Genomic DNA, 22,939 nt, shown 5'->3' with positions numbered 1-22,939 from the left:
ACAACAATATACAGAAACACGACACAGAGACATTACTTCTTACAAAACATTAAAAATCATGGGAAAGAGAAACCCGTAAAGAAACTATTTCGATATATTTTCAAATTTCCAAGGATGAAAAAAAAATTTTCGTCATAAAAGTATCAGGGAAACACTGGATATTGCAAACCATGAGGTAGCTTGTTTAAAATGTGACTAAGCAATAAGAATTCATTAACATTTAATCTCAGTGATACTTTGAATATTTGAAAAAACTTATGAAAAAATCAGGCCTTGCAGAAAGTAAAATAAACACATTAGAACATTGTGTCCAGGAAGTCAGGACTGCATCTCCAGCTATCCAAAAAATATAAGACCTGAATCCATTAAAAATACATGATGACGAATTCATCAAAAACATATGACGTCTCAGTTCCAATATAGAGGTTCCATCCAGGTATTTCATAGATAATATAATACAAAATGTTAGAAAGCCATTACAAGCCAGATTCAGCAATACCTTCATCATCATCGAATGCTGGATTCAGATGTACTTCGACACGAGGAGGGGTAATCCATGTGGTATCTGGTTGATGTTGAAGTCCAGTTCCAATAAATGTGGTGCTCCCATTACTGCTTATTATTTGAATGTCATTTTCTGTGATCCCTGCACTTAGGTTGTTCCCAACGTCGTTACTGGTGATACTGTTTGGAAAGTCGATAACAACGTTATCACTGAGAAAAGTTGTAGTTCCTTGGTTACTTCCAACTTGCGACAGACTATTACCTATCAAATTTGTAGTCATGTCATATTGCGTTTCCAAAACATAGAGCAAGCAATGATGGATGAATATGTATTGCTGCTGAAAATGAAGTTCCGCTTAAGGAATAATTAACAAGTTTTAAGAAATTGAACACACTCATTTTTTCAAAAACCATTTAAAAATGAGTGTATTGTAGACAGTGTTTAAATATTATCATAGAAGATAGACAGGGAAAACAAAAATAGAAAAATGCTACCTCATTTTGCACCATATGACAACGATCAAGCCTCATCTCATAAACGATGCCAAAAACATCGAGCGGTAAATTTTTCGCAGCACACTGCATCAAGCGATCAAGAGCTATAAATGTACCACTTCGACCGACGCCAGCACTGCAATTACTTCCGTATTTTAATTATAGAATTCCACTAAATTTAACGTTTATATTCACCCACTTATTTATCTGGCCGAGATAAACAGCAGTGGTAAAGATATATTTGGTAAAGTTTTTTTGGTGAGCAATGATCAACAGTATCAAATAATAGGTTTTATCTCCTTTAGGAAAAAAAAAACATATATATAACTTAAATACTATTCATAATTGATATTAAGTTCGTGGTTAATTTCTGACACAACAACAAATATCAAACCTGCAGTGAACAACGGTTGGTTTGTTGCTAGGTGAGGGTGGCAGTCGAGTTCGGAAAAGACGAACAAAACGCACTAAACCAGCAGCATATTCAGGAACACCAAAATCAGGCCATGCCATATAATGCAAATGTTTTACCGTTCGAGAAGGTGCGACTGGTTCACTGATATTTGTTAATCTAAGTTCACGTACTGTGAACTCCTTATATACCGTTTCGTTCATTAATGTCACCTGAAAACATAAACTCATACACCCAAGAAATAAGATCATATAATTAAATAACAACTTTTGAACAAGAGATTTACAATTAAGGAAAGGTGTGTTTTGCGCGAAATCATACCATAGATGAAAAGCAGTTTTTGAATAATTCGTCTTAGATATGCAGCATCTTTGTAATAGATCACAGACAAACCTCAATGTCAGCATAAAGAACGCTGAGCTGGTCATTATCAGGCCAGTATTGATGACATTTATCACGTCCTTTCTCGACACATTTTGTTAGAGCAATTATTGCCGGACAATGTTGTTCCCAAACAACTCGCCAAAAATGATCACGCGTCGAAGGAAGAGGTCCTTGTGCTGCGATAAATTCACGACGTGAATTGAAACCCTGTAAAAATGCATTTATATTTCAACTCTCGTTCTGCTTAAAATGCTTATTGCTGTAAACTGTCATAAAACGATCACTTTTTCTATGCAATCTGTTTACGACAAAGAAGCATTCTAAAGGATCTTCTGACAATAGTTTTAGAAGCTTGAAACACTTTTGATGAGAATGTATCAACTAACAGAAATGTAAGAAGCATTAACGTAATCTGAGCCATCGTCATCATCAATTGGTATGAGCTTTACACGAGAATGGTCGTATGGTAATATGTTGGTGAAACGATTTTTTGCTCGGTTCACTGTTAAGTCCGCTGCTATACATGTTTGTCCATGTCCCACCACTTTGAGATCCTGAAAACTAGGCATTTCGGAAGTACCTGCTTAAAATTTGTAATGTTTTAAAGAACACAAGTATACACTCTTAATTAAAAATAGATTTTAGTGCAAAAACATACTTCGTATTCTTCAGAAAATCGAAAATCAGAATCAGCTGACATCAGTCGCACATGTTCAGCGAAATTATTGACAAGTACCGGTCTACTGAAAATATTTATTTCCTAGTGAAGAAGTAATGTTAAATCATAACTCAAAACATGAACCAACATAATTAATTTTTTGTAACACATAGTAGTAAACGCTTGACGATGGACTAGACAGTTTGAACTTTTAAACTGATGGATAAAACAGACCATGGAGCTCTGAAATATGATATTTCATTGGAAGAAAATGAAAAAACAAAAATAAAAGATGATAAACGAATACCCACTGCTTACTTTAAGAATTAATTAGTCCTTTCTTTAAAAGCACTACTTCGCCTTTTTTATAAGAGCTATGCTGCATTTTTTTACCCTTTTTTATAAGAGCTATGCTTCTCTCCAATCTATTTAAGTCCTCATCGCTTCGATTTTCAACGACTTATTGGAGATAGTCTTGACTTCGCCAAAAGCGTAAATACTCGATTAAAAGAAGCAAAATATTTTTAAGATTTTTTTCATTATCTAATATATAAAAAAAAAAAAACAGAACACACAGTAGAATAATTATACAAATAAGTAGTACTCGCAAAATTAAATAATTTTTATTAAATAATAAAAAGAAACCTTTTATCAATATTGCTTCCTGAAATGACTGTATGTGGTGTAAATTTCTGTAATGTTACCGGTCCACTAGGCAACCGCTCCAGACGCTGATCAACACCCGTGCGTTCGCGTAAACTACGAGATCTAAAATTATCGACATTTATTGGCTTTAGTTCATAGTTAATACACTATGGTTTGACACTTTGCTGTTTTACTGAAATTCTCTTTCCCCGATTTTTCAACACTTAAAATTATAAACTCCTTCGATGATTCCTTAACTGAAGTGTAACGCAAATCCGGACGATTATTTTCTATTTATGAGATAAACTGCATCTGCTGAAAACAAGAAAACCCCAAATCCTAACTTGAAAACTGGATATTTATTCAGGATGCATCCAAAAATATTCAAATAAGAAGAGCAAACATTATTAGATTTTTAAATTGATTTTGTTGTCAAACAGAAACAACATCCAATAAGACCTTCGATGATGTCCGGATGTGGTTACCAAATCATTCGGTTTTGCAGAAACCATCGCGGTTGAATCCGTTGTAGTAATGATATTTTGAGGTTGACTTGTCTGCGGATGCAGAATATTTGTAGAAGTAGCTGTGGTTGTGGCAGTGTTCAAACCGAGTTTTGCTAAACATTGAGCTGCTCGTTCGGCCATTATCATCTTGAGAACTACCCAGTGCGAGAAAACTTCGCCGTCACCAGTAGTATTCTGCTCTTGTTTATGCTGATTGGAAGATGCTGCAATGAACAATTAGCTGACCATTAGTCAAATTAGCATTTCCTCTATAACTGCTCCTAACGATGTCTCATTGCTACTCTAAGCTGCTATTGTATAATGAACTAAGGAAGACTGATTTTATTAGCCTTAATAATCTAATTTTTAAAGCATAATAACATAAATGCTCCTGAAGACAATGTTTTAAGATCAACATCAAAACTGTGTTAAATAAAACTATTTTGATTTAATCGTCAAATCAAAATCCGAAGACGAAGGTAAAAATAAATGCTGAAATCAAATTTAAAGAACAGAATTTAAAAATAAAATTCTACAGTAAGAGCAAAATGAAAAAAATATCTTCCAAGTAACAGCAATGAGCATAAAAACGGAAAAAACATTACTCGAGTAAGTAAAATTTGGTCTTAAAACGCCAATTCCGATTCGCGTTACTTCCCTATCTTCTCTTTCTCCGATAAACTGTTGTGAATAAGTATACGGATGCTGCTGACTGCCGTATATTCGAGGGCTGAAATAAGCACAATAAGCAATATATAACGTAATGTTAATATTAACTTGTTCTTAGTACATAAAGGATATGTTCCGATGGTATAAGTGGAATACTACACTTTAAGCAGAGTGCAAATATGGAATCTAACGGTGTGAGAACTTGTAATTATTACAATCTGCTTTTTATGTAATAAATTTAGCACAGAGAACAAAAATGTAAAACGAGAAATATAGATAAGGTAGCATCATTGTTTAGTGATTCTATAGCCTCACCATATCAAATACAACATATATTAGCTTATCTGCTACTGAATTCATGAACCCAATCCTTCAATAAAATCATCCCCGCATACTTACTACGCATATTTGTCAAGTTAACTGCTAACCCATTCCCATCTAACAAAAGTATATTCATTTAGTCCATTTTGCAATGCACCATGGAGACGTATCAAAAGTTTGTTAAGAATGCTTCAGCAACTTCATTTCTGCTCAGAATTGGCAAAAACTAAAGCACTTTTGATGTTTATTGAATGCACAACGCATCAAATGAGGTCATAAGTTTTCTACTAAACGATAAATGAAAATTTTATTGCGAAATAGTTTTCCTCTTGGAAGATAAAAATTTGCTCCACTTCCACTTGTTGAAAAATTCATATGTGCAGTACATACACACATTCAATTAGAGAATCAACAAAAAAGTTATATTAAGAGCAAAGCAAAACCTCAAATTTTATGAAATTTTTGAAGACCTAAAATTTTGAGTTTTCTTAAATGAAATCTAACACGTACACTGTTTCCTGTGTACAATAATTTTCAGAACTCGAGATATCTTGACTTTGAAAGTACCTAGAAATGAGGTAAAGTAAGCGGTATTAACGGAAACATACATACGGAGAATCCAGGCAAAGAAATCTTTTTAAAATTCAGAAATTAAAGTATTTACAATTTAAACAGTTCAAAAGCAGCATTCTGCAACTAATCCCGACAACCAACTGGTTCAATTTGTTACAATGTCATTAAAAAAACTAGAAAATAATTTCGAACATGTATAAGAACTAGTAACTTTATTGCTCAAAACTTTGTCTTTACGTAAACATTATTCTGGCGACTCTCAAATTTGACATATCGTAAATTATCAAGAAATACTCTCTAAACCAGTGGGTAACTGATTTTGCCTGTTTTGGAGGGCAGTTCATAACAGTTAAATTTAGTGAAGTGTATACGCTGTATTCAGAAGAAGTATATGCTCTATGCTAATATTATTGATCGGAATTCTAACTACAGCTGTGCTTCTTTTTTTTTTCATGGATTCTCATGGAAATTCATTACCAAAAGACGCTTCTAAGCTGCAAGACATTGTCATAGAAAAACTACAACATACTAGCTAAATTTTAATTACATTAAACAACAACTAGTGATGGCCAGTGACTTCACTGAATGCCAGTTTCATATAGTTTCCAAGGCCTTAGGCTTGAATGCTTTCATTAGACCCTCATTAGCCAGAATGTTAACATGGAAACACAGTAATTCTGTAGAAAGATTTCGTAAACCCCGGGAAAAGAATATGCGAATCAGGGATGATCAGAACTTACCAAAAGGATTGGTAACTTGTAGTAACTGTTGCAACAATAACAATAGAACAAAAACAAGGATTATCTGAATGTTAGTGTAGAGAGTGTAAAGAAATGACTTCAGTTAAGCTGAGGTGAAATCAACCAGGACCGTGATGAGAATGGGCCAAGGATATTGAGATAAACACTATGGATATGAGGGCACTGTCGGAAACTATTTCCTTGTGATACAAAATGACAAGTGGTTGGTTCTGAGTCTTTTCACGATGACACTCAACAATGATCTAAAACATCCACCTACTCACCTCGAAGTAAGCAAACAATATCATTGGAAGGAATGCAAACCGGTGCAAGCACTGAAGCAAACTGAAAAATACATTGCAAAAAGGGCCGACCGCACTATACCACAGTGTATGTATCTGCCTGACAGGCACGCAATGCTATCACATCATATACACACACATCGTCAATGTCACTATGAAACGTATGCCACCACGTGAGTGAACGAGGAAATGGCTACCGAATGGCTGTAACGTAGTGAATGACAACTTTAGCTGTATCAGCAGTACAATTTTAGACAGGTGAGCAGATGTTGTTTCTTTAATATGCTATGCAAGTAGTGTCACGCGCAGGAAAGTAACCACCTCGCATCACCTGAACAATTAATCTTAACATGAGGCAACATCTGCTGTGCTCTGACCTGCTTCTCACATAAGAATTCCCAAGTTAGTTTTTATTAGTATCATTACATGATTAATTGAAAGTTCCATGGAGCGCATGTGATAGTATGGAATCCATAAACTCGCAATCGAGCTCCTTCATTTGCATCCACCATTAGCAAACAGCTTCTAATTATTTTATCCTTCATTTAAACTCAGTTATTCGAATAGCTTAGATTACATCATTTGAATCAGTTTGAGGAATGATACAAGCTATGATCCTTGATTGCTGTTGTGCTGTAACAGTGATCATTGCGCCTGGTTTCAATATTTCTCTGCACGATACTTAGACAGCAGGGGAATTTGGTAGAAACAGAAGCACTATTTTCTGGAAGTAAGTCATAAAAGAGAAGGGATTTCATGTTGCTTACTTGACCACAAATGGCACACATGAGTTTCGCAGGGATAAATATATACTTGCTTAAGAAAGAAATAGTTAATTGTTACTTTTTCCCATTACTTCCCTTCGGCAAGAATTTTTGTTTAAGCTTCATGTTATTTGAGACAGAATGTAGAATACAGAAAAGAAAAGGAATAAGAGACCACCTTCAAAAAACGAAATACTCATTATGATATTACCGTGAAAATTCCGCCTAACGTAGAATGGAACTAAGATTGAATCGTAATTTTCAGATAGTTTAGACTTGTAAGTTTCTCTGCAAACCACACCTCTATGAATGACTACTGATAAACTACATAAGAAAAGATAACAAATAGACTTAGGTTTTTTCACTAATACCGTTTCATGATTACTAGTAATTGTTAGTAAATGCTAATTATAGTAATTGCATCTGCACTATGATAGAGAACATCGATAAATTTTGTATATTTTAGGATGTGTGCACTTTGCCCTTTTTGCATTCGCAACAACAGCTGAAATGACAAATTACAAAGTGAAAGGATCGAAACCAAATTATTTTCAACTGCTGGTCCTCGTATAACAGACATATCATTTATATGAAAAGCTTAATATCATCCATCATACAAATTTTTTAAAGTATCCAAAAACCATAACAAATCGTTTCTTTTTATGCAATTCAGAATTAAAAAAAATTTCCTCGATCACTTTTAAATGCAATGTTAGAAGACCAGTATCACTGTTCTCTAGAAATGATAACTGAAGGATTACTGTGCATCTGAATGATAGAAAAACAAACTGACCGCAAAGGAAAAATGAAAAGGAATTGTGATTAGGGAAGAAATGTAATTTAGAAAGCGGAGAAATAAAAGGAAACTAGTCTGTTTTAATCTTATATTTATAAATGATACAGTTAAATGAGTAACTTACCAAGACTTCCTGCGTTTTTTCCAAGCGAAAAATGTAGTTAAAGAAGCAATACCAACAACCAGAAGAAGTAACAGCACTGTCGTCACACTACCCAATGTAAACAATGTCGGCGAGGCTTCTGCAAATAAAAAAAAACATTATGCTTTCCATTCTAATCTTGTAGATAAATCTGAAGATACAATATATTTAAATTGAAAGTACTCCCAATAGTGATAAATAAGCGAACATAGAAAATGTTGCACAGAATTCGTTAAAGCGAATTTTATAATGGGAACAAAATGATGATAATGGTAACATTTTAGAATACAAGTGGAAGGAAGTATTTTGACCTAGGGAGAGATAAATATTGGCTAGCACCTTCTGTGCTCCATACTAGTTTTTATAAATCTTTAAAGACTCAGGAGAAGAAAAAGCAAAGGCCAACAACATGTGGTGTGAACGTAGCTTACCATTTAATGAGAAACCTTTCTAGTCCACAACCAAATTCTTACTAACAGCTGTTTCGAGGAATATCTGGATTAAGCAAATGGCGAACAACCGCCATACATATACATACATACATACATACACAGACACACACACACATACTGAAAGATCAGATGATTGAATAAGTGCCCAATCGAAATCCTAGAAATAACCTATAAGATGAATAAGCTTTCCTCTTCAATTATTAGCTTAGTTTGTCTAGGGTTAATCAATAATTTATAGGCACCGAAAAACAACTTGTCATTTACTTTAATGTTTCGAAATCCTACCAACCAGCCATTTTACTGGAACAAAAGAAAGAACAATTAAGAAGCAATAGTATATGAAAAGTTTTTTGTGAGTAGTGGATCATTTATAAGTTTGATGGAACTAAAAAACACAAATGAATGTGAGGAAAAAGAAGATAACTTTTTTTTTGTGCAACAGTGTTGGTTGCACAAAAAAAGTTATTTCATCGACTTTTCCCAAGCAAATAAACAAACAAATTAACAGTATAAAACACAACAAATAATTAGTTATACCAAATTTACATGACCGAGAAACTCAAGAGGAGTCGTAGTTTTCATTTTACATTTCAAAATGTTTCATAGCGTAAGGAATGGATAGTGCACAATTATTATTGGGTAAAAGAATATGGTGAAAATGCTATGCTTAAGAAAGACAAGAAAAAGATGAATTAATCCATAAAAATAAATCAACACGCTAAATTATTTGATTCAGTGAAATAGCATATGCACGTTTAAGGTATAAATTACATATTGAAATAATGATGTTTTTGCGGAGCTAAACAATTACATCATATTCTCAGACTACAACATGCTTCATCTACGATTTCAGGTGTCTCGGGAATAGCGTTGTGACGAAAGTACATAGTTGTGTTTAAACACACATACATACACAGAGACACAGTTTCTCATCCAATTTTTAAACAAACATAGCTTTGGAAGAGATACAATCGGAGAAAGAGCATAAGAGTAGAAGAAATGAACTGAAGTTAATTATCAAACAGAAAGGAGAACAGTCGCTTGATCTGATAAACAAAATTAAAGAAAGTGAGAGGAAACCCATTCACACTATTTTTTGGAATATTTGAGAAACTTCAAGTGACTGTGAAGGACAAATCATTAGGTGCAATCATCTAGCAATATTAACAGGAAACATAAAACACAATAGCTAATTAAGCAGGAAATTATTTAATTCCCATTGTTTCCCTCTTTCCAGTCATACTATTATTCTCACTAATAACCATAGTGTTCCTCTTTTATCAATGAATTTCTTTTTCCATTTAATTTTTGTCGCGAATTTTATGTGGCGAAACACTACTATATGAGAGTAAGATATACGTTATATGAATTTTACAAGTAATGTTTATATCTTGAACCCTTTGTCTTAAGACCGATTACTCTTTAGCAGGGCTATCATATAATACTTTTTATCTACATATATTTTGTTCATTCATATTGCTTGCCATAAGGAGATCACTAATAAGGCGCCATTATTTTGTATCACCAATAAGGCGGCATTATTTTCACCAAGCGCCAAAAAGGAAAGCATTGTTTGTTTGATCTAAGAACAAAGATAACTCAACGATTTTTCGCCTCTCAACAAGTTTGGTAAAGGGAACGACGGATTCGCTCTCGACAAGTTTGTGATACAACTACGATTCGTCTCTATCAAATTATTGTATTATTATTTCTGCTAATAAAGGAATATATTCTATTCCTCTGTCCGAAATCAACAACGTCTCCCAAAAAACAATATTTTTAAATCTTTAAATTCTTTCACGACAACTTTTGCCACTTAGAAGATACAATAAGCACAGTTTCATTGTTTCTTCATATGTCAGCAATGGAACATACATAAATATAATCGATCGGATATAAACCAGAATTTGCATTTTTGAATCAAACCTTCTTTAAATCAATCATACTGATTCACAAAAAGTTCCAAAATGTTAAAATCATAGAACTTTTTACGGCTTCGCTAGAAATCCTAGACTCATTTTAACAGTAATATCATCGAAATTAAATCAAGCGAAATATCTATTAACTATCAAGATTTGTCTATCAATTATATGATCACTTAAAAGTTTAAAAATCACTCATTCAAATAGTGAAAAAACCGTTAAAGCATTATAGTGCTTCTGCAGGAAACTAACGCATACTAGTGGCATAATAGCGTAAAAGTAAAAATAGAGTACTGAAGAGATTTGTCGGTGACTCTTTGTTTTTCAAGGAACTCCGACACTTCTACTAAAATATTTCTAAAAACAATGAATAAACCAACTTGTAGTAGCGATTTCGGAATATTCTGAATCAGTCCACATATCTGGTGATGTGTACAGCCGTAATTTAAAACGATACGACGTTGCTGGCTTCAGTGGTCCATTACAAATGGTATCAACTTCGATATCATTACATGTGCCGTCCGCACCTATTATCTGCAACTTTTCGAGATTTAATTTAAACTAAAGAAAACAAAAAAGTTCAATTTTATAAATGTACCAGAATGAACAAGCTTTCTGATTTTATAAGATTGTAACATACACTGAGCACAATCGTTCTAAATTTCTCTATTGACCTAATTAGGCTTCTTTTTTGCGATTAAATTTGTTCAACCAAAGTAAATCAGCAATCTCAATTGAGTGCTTCCTGGAAATAATAACTGCATAGCACATCCTATGGTATTTCCAGACAGGTGAAAAAAAAAAAGAAACTGATAAGTTAAGGAGAAGGTTAACATATGACATTTAATAAAATATTATTGAGTGTCATATATTACCATCAACAAACGCTTATAAACGAATTAGTGACAATGATTATGCCAAACGTTCAGGACAAAAATCGAAGGACAGTGAAACAGCTTCACACAGGGGGAAAATAAGCATATTTATGTGGAAAGTTCGAAATTTGGATTCACAAAATTAAAATTAGTATAGAGAATAAAAGTAGTCAGCTACCCATTTATTTCAATACAATTTGTTTGTAAAAAAACATATTCATGTCGTACTTCAGAAACAAAATGTGGTGGAATAAATTTTCGGAGTGGTTCGATCGCTGTTTCAACCGCAATGTATGCTGGCCATAAATCGAACTGTTGTGCTTGACCCCATGTCTAAAAATAGTTGAATTAAATTTGAAACATATTAGGCTGACAATTTTAGTCAGCAAAAGTGTAAATATCTGGCTTACATTAAGTAGTTCTCCAAGACAAAACATTCCAGTTCAACAAACTGGTAAACGAGAAACAAATAAACAAGTAAACAAGTGAGTAAATAACTTATGAAGTGCACATCTAAACAACTAAAATCTTACAAATGTTTTGTTTTGACTGTCTGTGATAGAGTTGATTGTATTTTCATTGTTATTGTTAACTTCAGCAACAATTAGAGCAGATTTCTTTAGATATCCATGTTTTGTATTGAACATCGATGTGCTATAACGTATTCCCATATCTGTGCTATGAATTGTGTTGTACACTATTTCAATGCGTGATGAAGGACGTGGCGGAGCTGAAATATTTCATTCCTATTTAGGAATGCAAAAGGAATTTAGTTTAGAAATTCTGCAACAAAATAGTGGAGAAACATAAAAATTTTCGATTTCAAACACTAAAAATCTTCACCGTGACAACTATAATGTATCTGATATAATCCTTAAGGTGATTGCACGATTACTTATGATTAAGAATACAGTTGCTATGAAATTATTAAGTCAAATTCAGAAAAAAAAAAGATGGAACTATTAGATCAAATTCAAATAGTTTGAAAAAGTAACAATAAATAAAAGGAGAAAACGAACGTAAAATGGGCATTTCGACGTGTACAGTATCAGATGCAGCACTATAATCACCTTCACCAGCTTCCGTAACAGCTCGAACATCCATCCGATATCTTAAGCCACCAACTAAATTATCCACAACTGCTTCGATCGGTTGTTGTTTATTGTTAGTTTTAGTATTGCTGTCATAAAAAGACAGCGGTGGAGAATTCACTGCAGCACCAACACTCACTGACCAGTCACCTTCTCGATCATCCTCCTATTTATAACGTAAATATATAATAATTGCTCATATGCAATCCGAAATATTGTAAAGGTTTTCTAATTTAATAGTCATTCTTTGAGAAACTGACAATACTGAAACCCATCTCTTACTATATAAGGAGTGGAGAGCATCTAATAGCTCTTCACTCAATGTAATCATGCACTTATTGCAAGTTCTTGAAGTAATCACTCCCACCAATTTATTCTCATCTCATATTCGCAGGCTAATGCTACGAACTTCATAAGCATATTCTCCGTTTAGATTTGTATCGTGGTTGCTATCAAATAAAGTCGTTACAATAGACCTTTCATGTAACGCATTCGTCTATAGCAACTACAATAACAAAAAGCAAGAAAGACAGGGGAAGTTCCAATTCAACTCTAAGCTGCAAGAGTCAGACGACTCACGTGTCACAAAAAGTGTTTACTAGTAACCTGAAACTGATTAAGGATGTTGAAGTGCTTTTAAAATTGATGCAAAATGGGAATAATTTTCAAAAAATATTTCGTCGAGGCAGGTTAAACCCGTTCAACGACCTTGTGTTGTGGTAGCATCAGTACGACAGAAGCGCAAATGTAAAGTTCACCGAAAAAGTGCACGGAGAGGAAACAAAAAGATTGCATGTGCTGATTAAATTAATAAAGCAAATAGCAATATAGTGATCATGAGAATAAGGGGAGGGAATGCAACTGAGTAATTTAATTGTAATTACTCAAAGAGGCACACTGATTCTAGAACGGCAATACTTGAAGTTTAAAAATTGCAAAATGAACTGCTTGACAGTTTCATGTCGCGACGAAAAATTCCAATATCTCGAGGCATTACGTAATAGTAGAAAAAAATGAGTGGGGCATAGTGGACGAAAGATATCATCGGTAAAAAAAGAAAAAGAATTAAAGATGATGGAAAGGGAGCGAAGAAGGAAGGAAGAAAAAAGATACAAAAGAAAGGAACAAGGAAATAGTGAGAATCTCTTCCCTTCTTTTGTCCGGAATTTCAAATAAAAATTCATAACTATGAACAGTGGTTGAGTACATGGAGGAGAACCTGTTTTCTAGGTCAAATCATAAGGTTTTATTTTATTTTTTTTAGTAAAAGATGTGTTTTCTTCCTTAACCATTTACTGCCAAATAATTTTGCTAAATTTTCACCTAAAATTAAAAAAAAAAAGGAAAGTAGCGGTAAATAAGCTATGACTTCGCACAAATATTATCAATTTGCAATTTTCTTTAAAATCTAAAACCAATCATCCATTCGTCAATACACACTGTTTTATAACAAATATTTTATGAAGGTGAAATTCGAGTTTTTTTTTTTTTTTTTTTCAAAAAAATACTGTTACCGTTATTCTATATCATCGGTTCAGAAAGTTTTTCATAGTTTAACTTTATGCCATAATTGTCTTTTTTTCTTTCATCTGGATGAATAGTCCATATTTACAGCGTCTAATTATATTTTGTAGAAATAGACTCTCAGAACTTCAACTCGTCTATTCTCACTTTCCCACTTAAACTAATTGTAACTCATAAATTGTTTAGTCTGCAAGAAATTATTTGCATACTACCAACATCAGGGATCTATTTCAGTAAATTACAATCAATTAAAAAAAAAAAAAAAAACTAAAAATCAATTGAAAAAGAAACAAACCACAGAATGTATGCCAATAATATAATGTGTAATAATGCCATTTGGCAAAGATGGCGGTAGCCAAAATAATTGTACACTGTACGGATTCAATATGCGCACCATCAGACTTCGTACTGGTCCTGGTCGATCTTGCCGTGTTTCGAAAAAGATTGGTTCCATTGCCCGAAGTTTTGGCAAACAATTCATATCATTTACTTTACCACAGATGACCTAAAACAAATTTAATCTTTGCCAATAATGTGAAATATCTGAAATTTGAATTTATATTTGCATTTTACAATTTGATTAACTCGAAGAAAATGTTTTAATTAATTCAAAAAAAAACATTTATTGTGTGTCAAAGGCATATGTGACAAATGTTTGAAAATTGTGAACACTGATCACTGTAATAATAGCCATTTGACTATGCAAAGAATGAGAAAAGTATACGAAACCTGACAGTTTTCAGTCAAGTTTAACAAGTTAGAATTACTTCAAAAACTTGTGGTCCTATAGAGGTTGATGTTTTGAGAAAGATTGAAAAATGCACCTGGGATCTAATAATATAACGGTGATAAGGCCGTAGCCCTTCTAAAACAACGGGTGATATTTCTGGTGTCAGAGGTGTAGTGCGGTCATAAATGGTTATATTTCGCATATCTAGTACTACGATATGTAAATTGCACTCCGGAGGATCGAAAATAACAGGTGATTCGAGAATTACTCGAAAAGAAGCTGTGCTTTTCGCTATTTCTTTTGTCGTTATATTGACTTTTGGTGCACTGATCCGAAGAAATTCTTCAAATTTCTGTGCACTAGCAATGCCGCTTTTTGTTACTGTATAAATTTGCACCTGAATTGAAGTTAAACAGAAGATTAAATAATTGGACAGATATCGCAAATAATTAGCTAAATTTTGAAGATGAAAAAATTCTAAGTTATCAAAAATTGATCAGTGGGAGGCCCTTCTCTTTAGCGAACTTCTGTATATATCAGCAGTTAGGTGCAGTGAAAAGCTCATTCTTCTTTGCCCATATATTTCACTAATTTTCATCATGCATATAATTCTATTCGATTGTCATCATTGCTTATCAAAATGTTACTTACAAATGAACACTATGTACTTACAGAGTATTTATGGTACATATATACTTCATAATAATGGACTTTTGACAAAAGTGGTTCATCTTACATCTTACCCTATAACAAGCACCACGTCTAAGCTTTGGAATAGTCAAAGGATCACGTTCATATTGTCTTCGTTCAAAGCGTTTTGACTGTTCATGCCACATCGACTTGCTCAGCGGATCGACGCGTAGATGTAACGTGCTATCTGGACCAACAATATTTTCCCAAACGTCATCCAGTCGTGCTTGAGCCATCTCGGCTACGGGCCATTTTAGCATCAAAGTTCCATCGGATTCCTTAACTTTTAATTCAGTTATTTATAAGTTCTTTTTCATACTGAAGAAAAGAAGTAATAATACTAATTATGGACAGCATCAAATTTATTTTCACATTTTTAATTTGCGTAGAAATTGGACTCATTTCTTAATTTTTGTAATTTTTCATCTTAATCAGATCAAAATACCAATGATACAGATTATGCAATAGATCGCGACAAATGAAGATTTTAGAACGGTTCATAATATGCATGGTTTTGTACGTATTTTAAAACTTGTCCATTAATCATTACTAATTAGCCATTATTGATGAGCAAGTTTCTAGAATAGCTGTATGCAGATATGCACTTTTGGAAAAGTTTAATTTGGAGAAATGAATCCTTTACTTAGTTTAGTTCATGAAAATTATCACTCACTGACAGCTGTAATCCAAAGGTTTCCATATCAAAAGCTGGTTGTAAGGCAAAACTTTTAGAGATAATATTACTCGATGCGTTCTCGCTAATTGTTTTTGCAGAAACTTCATAACGTTGACCGGGATGTAGATCTACATAGATTGAACATCTAAATCCAACTTCCATCAAATAATATTTTTTAAAAAAAATTCAAAATAAACAGAAACGTTAAAATAAGCATATTGCTTCGGTGAAAACAATCATGTTGTGCGGAAATCAGTAGATTTCTTATCGTGAAGCACTAATATAATGGCTACTTACAGTGATAAAACTAATAATCATTATCAAGTCGAATTTAAATACTTTATAAGCAATATACGTATTCGGCAAAAAGTTTCTGAAATAACTCATTAACCAGTTCATATAGCTGTATAACGACTTCATTACTTGGATGAACTTACTCTCTGGCAGCTGAGGTGCTGTTTGTACTGTCAACGCTTGATAATTTTTCAATGACATTTAATTTTTCGTTTACCAAACTGACGAAACATTTTTCTACATAACTTTCAGATTCTGACGCTATATCCATAACCAGTCTAAAGAAAATCTGGTCAGCAAAAGGTCTGTTACAATTTATATCTATAAATTTTAGCTACATAAGCTTTGATGTCTTTTTCAAAACTTACCTTTTCACTTACAAAGGCCTTATAAGCTCTAGTAGATCAAATCTTTATTAAAAACTACCCGAAAAATAAAAGAACAAGCGGCACCTGAATTTCCGCTTCTCATAATCTGTTAAAATTTTCAAATTTTCAGGTGCCTTTGGTTTCACCGTATAAAGCAGCTTGATATCATCTGATGTTTCACTGTTTTTCTTCGTTTTTGCAATGAATATGTACGTTCGTCCAAGTTGTAAACCATTGCATATGTCGACAGATCTTTGGTTACTTCGTACTGTGACCTAAAATTACTATTGAAAGGATTATTACGTCGCAAATTTTATCGCAAAAAATTACTATATGAGAGTTGAAAATATGAGTAAGAAATATATTAATATGAAATTTCGCATTGAATCCTTTGTTTCAAGTCTTATGTTTAGACTATAAATCTTTTATATACTATTTAGACGGTATCAGATTCTCATTTAGTTGACTCATTGTTGTGTCGCTACTAAATGTAAATTATTCTTGAAACTACTAGGTTAACAATTTTTGCTTAACTGACGTCCTTTGCGGCTAGTCAACTAGTAAACAGATTTGATTGTAACCTAGGTCAACAGCTCTTTGTTAGACCGATAGGTTAACCTCTTATTGTAAATCACATACTTTGTTTACGCATATTGCTTACTATATACATAAAGGAGGTCACTCTTGTTGAAAAGGAGCATTGTGTGTTTTTACCAGAAACGAGGAGAGTTCAACTTCAGTTCACTCTCAAGTTATTGTACTATTACTTCTGCTAATAAAGGAATTATTATACTCCTCTGTTACCCCACATATTTACATCTACATCCAACGAATCTCCTCAAAATCAACCTCTTCCAAAATAATAATTAAATCTTCAAAACTTTCACGACACATTATGATATGATAATTATTCGCTGAATAAGTAAGATGACTGAGAAACGACAAATTTCTAGTCTTTCACAAAACTTGTAAGTGAAATTTCCAAGATCAAATCTTACTTCAGTCAACGGATTGTTGGTATTGTCAAGCCGATAACTGATCAAAATTGAATCAGCACCTGTCCTTGATGTTAAGAACCATGAAAGACGTAAACATGAAGTATTGAGCTCTATTACCGTTAAATTTTCTGGTGAATAAGGTTCTAAAAAGGAAAGTCGAAGAAGAGAATCAAGAGATCAACACAGGAAAGACAGTAGGAGAAACACAGAGATAGGATATCAGTTAAAACATTTTTTGATAGAGTTTGAATTCTAAAAATTCAAATTTTTGCTATAAGTCCTGCTATGTTTAAAAAATTAAGCTGCTATAACGGTGATGAAAATGAACTTGTTGTTAGGATGCCATTCCAAGGTCGACCTTCGATATCCTTTATTTGTGGTGTAATAGAAACATTATAATCTTGTCCAGGCATCAAATTTCCAAGATAAATTTCTATATATCTTTGTTCCGGAATGTCATTAACTTCAAGTTTCGGAAAATTTCGTAACGGATCAAGTTGTACATATGATATTTGGTAGATATCCTGTAACAAATTCTACATGTGAGCTGTTTCAAATTCAGAATATTCTATTACAAGGTTCTATTACATATATCAAAATTCATCTTGACAAAAAAAACATTAACGAGTTTCAAAGAAATCAGAAGCTTAATTCTGTACAATTCTGTTTTAACTCATTCAGAAATAAAGCTGGAAGCTTCAACAACTCACGACAAAATCATTTTGTAATCATTTACAGTTGTCAGTCATTTCTTTACTATCTTTTAATATTCATTGTAATATTCATTATCAACCTATCATTTGTTTTTTTATTCAAATAAAACTCTAACCTGTAGAGCTTTTTCAGGTTTCAACGCTCGTAGAGTAATATTAGTGTGGAAAGAAAGGACGGATGCATTAGATGACGAGAAATCTGGTGCTACCGGATCTGTTATCACTGTTTCTTCTTTAATTAGCTGCGATTCACCTTTTCGTCTACCAAGCACTGTAACACTGAAATCAAATGGAATTATATTTGCTCTGAATCAAGTTAAAATTCGCTTACATTAAATAATTTTCTCTGTTGGAAAAAAAAAATGCAAAATCACTGAAATGAAGTGCACAAAAAAGTATTGCAAGAAGTAAATCTTCAATTCTTTTTTGAGAGAAAAAAAAAAACTGCATGTTCCTTCAGGTTTACTATTCGTTATGTCAATTTTTAATTTTTTGTAAAAATCAAGTCATAATTCCCCATAAATTATTTATGGGGAATCCTTCTACTGTTTGTCCTTTATCTCTTTATTTCTAACTAAGACGTGACAAGCAAACAAGCAAACTCTCATATGAAGAGATCCAAATTTTCGGATGAACGAATATGTATCTTCAGCCATTACATGACAAGTGAGAAGTGACGCTGAAGAAATTAAGGACAGAAAATGGATTTTGTCAAAGTTACCTGCCTATCAAATCTCATTTTTTGAATTTTTTTTTTAGCAGTAACTAATAATAAAATCTTAATAGATGCGATTTTACTGCCCAAAAACTATAATCAAAAAATGAAAATGTAAATTTGAGTCTATGGCTTAGAGCTTTCTTGATGATGCGAATAAGTTCGATTAGTATTTCAAATATCTTATGCATGTGCTTAACAAATTTTAGATATCAAAGTGTAAAATATATATGGAAACACACATATATATATCATTGTGGTTTCACGTTAAAGGTAAAATGAGGAAGCATTTTCACGTTATGCACAATAATTTTCCACTTGAATTACAATCCAGTTATTTAATGTTTAGTCTTGTTTTTCTAAATCTCTTAAGATTTGGAATTTTACAAAAAATCATAAATCTAAATTTCCAGTTTATAGTTACTTTTATGTTCATTTCGATTATCAACTGAAAATGATCACAGTGACTTCTACGTGAAATTAATTGCACTTTTTGAATCAATTTATAAGCACTTATGTATCCATTTGGCCTTTCTCATACACTTAATATACATCGTAGTTTTTTGAAATAAGATGATTCATGTCCCTAAATCACATTATTTTTCATTAAACGAGAGTCGATATCACTGGTCGACTAAACTGTTTATTTGTTCTTACCATTCCTAGTAGATTAAAATAAAGAGAAATAGCCAGTAAATGAAACTAGTTAGTATATATTTACTGTAATAAAACAGAATTCCAGAAAAACATCATTTGCATTTTGTTCTCAATGCGTTATTTCAAATGAAAAGATTTAAACTTTCGCCCTGATTTTTATTCTGAATAAAAATGTGAAAAGATTCCGCAAAATTTAACCTGTACTGATGGCCAGGATGAAGGCCATGAATGCTGATAGTCTTAAAATCTGATGGCGAAGCTAAAAATGTCCGATTGATATCGCGTTCTGATAGATTTCTGAAATTATCAACATTATATCTTTTTAAAATTATTCGATTCATCACCACTTTAAGTTGAATGAAATCGGAATTGGAAGTCTTATTTTCCTAAAGTTCAAACAGGTATCTCAATAGATTGTCTAACATAACTTTCATGTTGTTTATTTCTACTTTTTTAAAACTTTTTAAAGATTTGCAAAAGAATGAGAGTTAAAACTTTTACACGACTGGTGAAATGTCAACAACTTTAGCGATGAATTGGCCGAAATTGGTTGGAGAACGAGGCAAAATAACAGTGAGTAGTGTTGAACGATCTCTTGGGTTTTTTTCAATTGAAAAATCTGGTAAAGTTGATAAGGAACGTTGAAAAAGCTGCCTCGATCGGATGGACTTTGAATTATGAAATACCTGAGATTTGTTTGGATTATCCGCGAGCTATAAAGTAGAATTGGATTAGATTTCAAATATGATCTATTTTACTATCTACCTATAAATTGCGTTCAAACTTCACAAATTTCATTATTCCAAACAAACAAATTTCTTACCACGCTATCGTCGATAACGAAAGTAGTAATTTTTGGATCACCTCGCAGCGTTTTAATATAAAGTTCTTCGTTCAAGATTTCTAAAAACGGGGAGCAAATGTACTAGAGAAACCGGTAGCTTATGGTATTTAAAGGTTTTAAAGTCCTTACTTTCGCTTTTTGGAATAAAAAAAGTGTGAATCAAATATGTTACGAAAGCAATGTAAGAATAAATAACAACATTCAGACTACTGATATATAAAAAACTTTCAAAAAATGCTTCTACACTATTCTTCACATGTTTGATTACCAAATTGAAATTTGGTAATCAAACAAATTGATAAGTTGAAATTTCAAACTGTTGATGCCATCTTTAAAACTCAAAAAATCTTACTCTGATATGGGGCTTCTGAAGAAATGTTCTCGAAACCATTTTGGAAAGAAACCCAGTTGAAACTGAACTGTGAATTTGTTGTACCAATTAAATGCAATATAAAATAGTACTTCAGAAATTTTTTTAGTACATTTTTCAACTTAATAACTTCAGAATAAATGACAGCTCGGGCAATTATGACAGTAAAATGAACGATTATTGTACCAGTGGCATCAGAAAATATTTCTCTTAAGTCTAAATTGGACTTCATATCTCGACCTTATTAAAAACGATCTTGGCTATCGTTGAATATTCGCTGTTATCGATCATACTATAAAAGATTTATTTCATCCAATAAAAGAAGATGGATTAACAATTATGGCAACAAAATATGTTGATCAAAGGCATTTGCTTTTTCAACTGAATCATTTCGATCGAAAATTTCATTGAAGCATGTTGAATCACCATTATTTAACTCTAAAAAATACTTCAGTTTACTCTCTGAATTTTGACGGCTAATAGAAACGACTGAACTATATGATCACAAAATATATCGGCCAGGAACAATTAGTTCCTAACTGCATTAATTTATTAAAAAAATCAAAAAAACTTCGAAGTATTAAAAGCTTTTGCAAAGTTTAAATAAATTGATTCTACCAAAGAATGTCCGTAATATAAAGCCATGATTATTACTGCAGTTTAAACGAGGAATAATATTTTTAAACAGTTACAGTATTCAAATTTTTGGTATCTTATAAGAAAGTCATAAAACAGACACACGAAAAAACTTGAGGCAATGTGAAATAAACATGCTCTGGCTGTGTTCGACTTTATCATCGCATTTGAAAAGCACTGAAAATTTTTATCGGACAGCCGAGTAATAATGTAGGAAAAAGAAAAATATTCACATCGTCACATTTTAATTCAGAATACAAACGAAAGTTGCTACTGAAATTCCTTTGAAACAAGTGAAGAGAATGAAGGAATAATAAAACTTCCAATTTGATAGTATTTAACATCCTTATAAGTTAAATTTTAACTTAAACAAATTTGCTGCATGCTTCTGATAAAATTTCTAACAGCACAGGTAAAATTCTCCTCATCTTGAAACAATGAAATATGACTGTAAGTATTACAAAGTTTTGTTCCTGGTTTTTTCAAAATTTCGAGATAATGTAAAATAAACATAACGACCTGATTATACACAGCTTTACCACTGAATTTGGAAAGCATAAAAATTGAAACAGTATAAAAATACTTCATCAGCAAAACTGAAATAATTTATTTTTGAAAAACTAATAACGACTTCAAAATATTTCGTGTCAGCCTCTATTTCTGACTCACAGTTTCAAATTTGAAAGGAAAATTGAAGAAACACTTTTAATTGAAACAGATGTTCATAGTACTTAATTTCTTGTAATCACTGGCATATAATCTCCATTTCTTCGTTTTTCATCAACAACTTCTTTCATTTTATTTTTTTTTTTATCCGTAACTTTCTTTGTTGACACACAATACGATCTCGTTTAGAAAAGTAGACAAACACTGAGATTTGAAATCGTTTTATGTTTAAACTAATTTACTTTAAAAAGCACAATTTCTGACTATGGAGAGATAATAATATATAAGCGAAATCCAAAAAGACAAGGATACGGTGAAATAAATTAGAAATGAATATGAATAAATAAAAGAAATGCAAAGTCCTAAAGAATAGTTGTGATCACAGTACATCAAATTTTTTAATCTTCTTTATTAGTAAGAATCGATCTTGCTGCAGTAAATTTCAAATTTCGCAGTGGATGTAATAACTCCGTCTATTTTTTATAAATGAATTAATAAATTAAATGAAATCAAATTGAACTGAATTAGGATAGTGCAGTGACAGTAGACAGAGCTGACAAATAGTAAAAGCGTGAATCGGACGATGGCAGGTAGTGATGTATCGTAATTCTATCGACTACTTTATATTTGCAAAGCACTGAAAAAGTCGGCCGTCGTGATTTTATTTAAATGCCAACCAGAAATTTTACTACGGACATAGAAGTTTTGTACAAAACTTCTTTTTATTGCTTCCGAATTGCTGTTCCAAAGAAATTTGGTCCCTGCAAAATTTGGACAAAGGGGAAAAGTTACTGACTGATAAGATCA

General features: G+C 32.4%; 1 protein-coding gene and 1 non-coding gene across 4 annotated transcripts; both read right to left on the bottom strand.

Annotated features, from left to right (window-relative positions):
* Nucleotides 1–476: 476 nt before the first annotated feature.
* Bma-dep-1 (Uncharacterized protein) lies at nt 477–21,062 on the bottom strand (the record flags this gene model as incomplete). 3 transcript variants are annotated; one of them, XM_043078538.1, is made up of 27 exons in its annotated part: nt 477–842; nt 1,000–1,135; nt 1,394–1,623; nt 1,805–2,002; nt 2,182–2,349; nt 2,454–2,538; nt 3,099–3,221; nt 3,558–3,828; nt 4,210–4,334; nt 7,894–8,011; nt 10,666–10,819; nt 11,389–11,493; nt 11,694–11,890; nt 12,180–12,417; nt 14,071–14,280; nt 14,600–14,902; nt 15,249–15,473; nt 15,869–16,016; nt 16,309–16,443; nt 16,618–16,808; nt 17,532–17,674; nt 17,860–18,055; nt 18,361–18,523; nt 19,815–19,913; nt 20,118–20,329; nt 20,440–20,519; nt 20,813–21,062. In XM_043078538.1, 27 exons carry the CDS (start codon nt 21,060–21,062, stop codon nt 477–479), a joined length of 4,869 nt encoding a protein of 1,622 aa, XP_042934472.1. The 3 variants fall into 3 exon arrangements, with proteins under 3 accessions (XP_042934472.1, XP_042934471.1, XP_042934473.1); XM_043078537.1 differs by having other exon boundaries at nt 20,118–20,302; XM_043078539.1 differs by lacking the exons at nt 14,071–14,280; nt 14,600–14,902; nt 15,249–15,473; ... (8 more) ...; nt 20,440–20,519; nt 20,813–21,062 and having other exon boundaries at nt 12,180–12,264.
* On the bottom strand, nt 12,673–12,794 carry Bma-mir-5844. The gene has a single exon (XR_006228210.1). It is a non-coding gene; the product is annotated as a pre-microRNA Bma-mir-5844 (primary transcript).
* Nucleotides 21,063–22,939: the final 1,877 nt, after the last annotated feature.

This window comes from Brugia malayi, assembly GCF_000002995.4.
Source record: "Brugia malayi strain FR3 genome assembly, contig: Bm_v4_Chr2_contig_001, whole genome shotgun sequence".
In the NCBI taxonomy this organism is placed as follows: domain Eukaryota; kingdom Metazoa; phylum Nematoda; class Chromadorea; order Rhabditida; family Onchocercidae; genus Brugia; species Brugia malayi.
The sequence above is the reverse complement of the archived record's forward strand: the minus strand, read 5'-3'. Positions and strand labels throughout refer to the sequence as shown.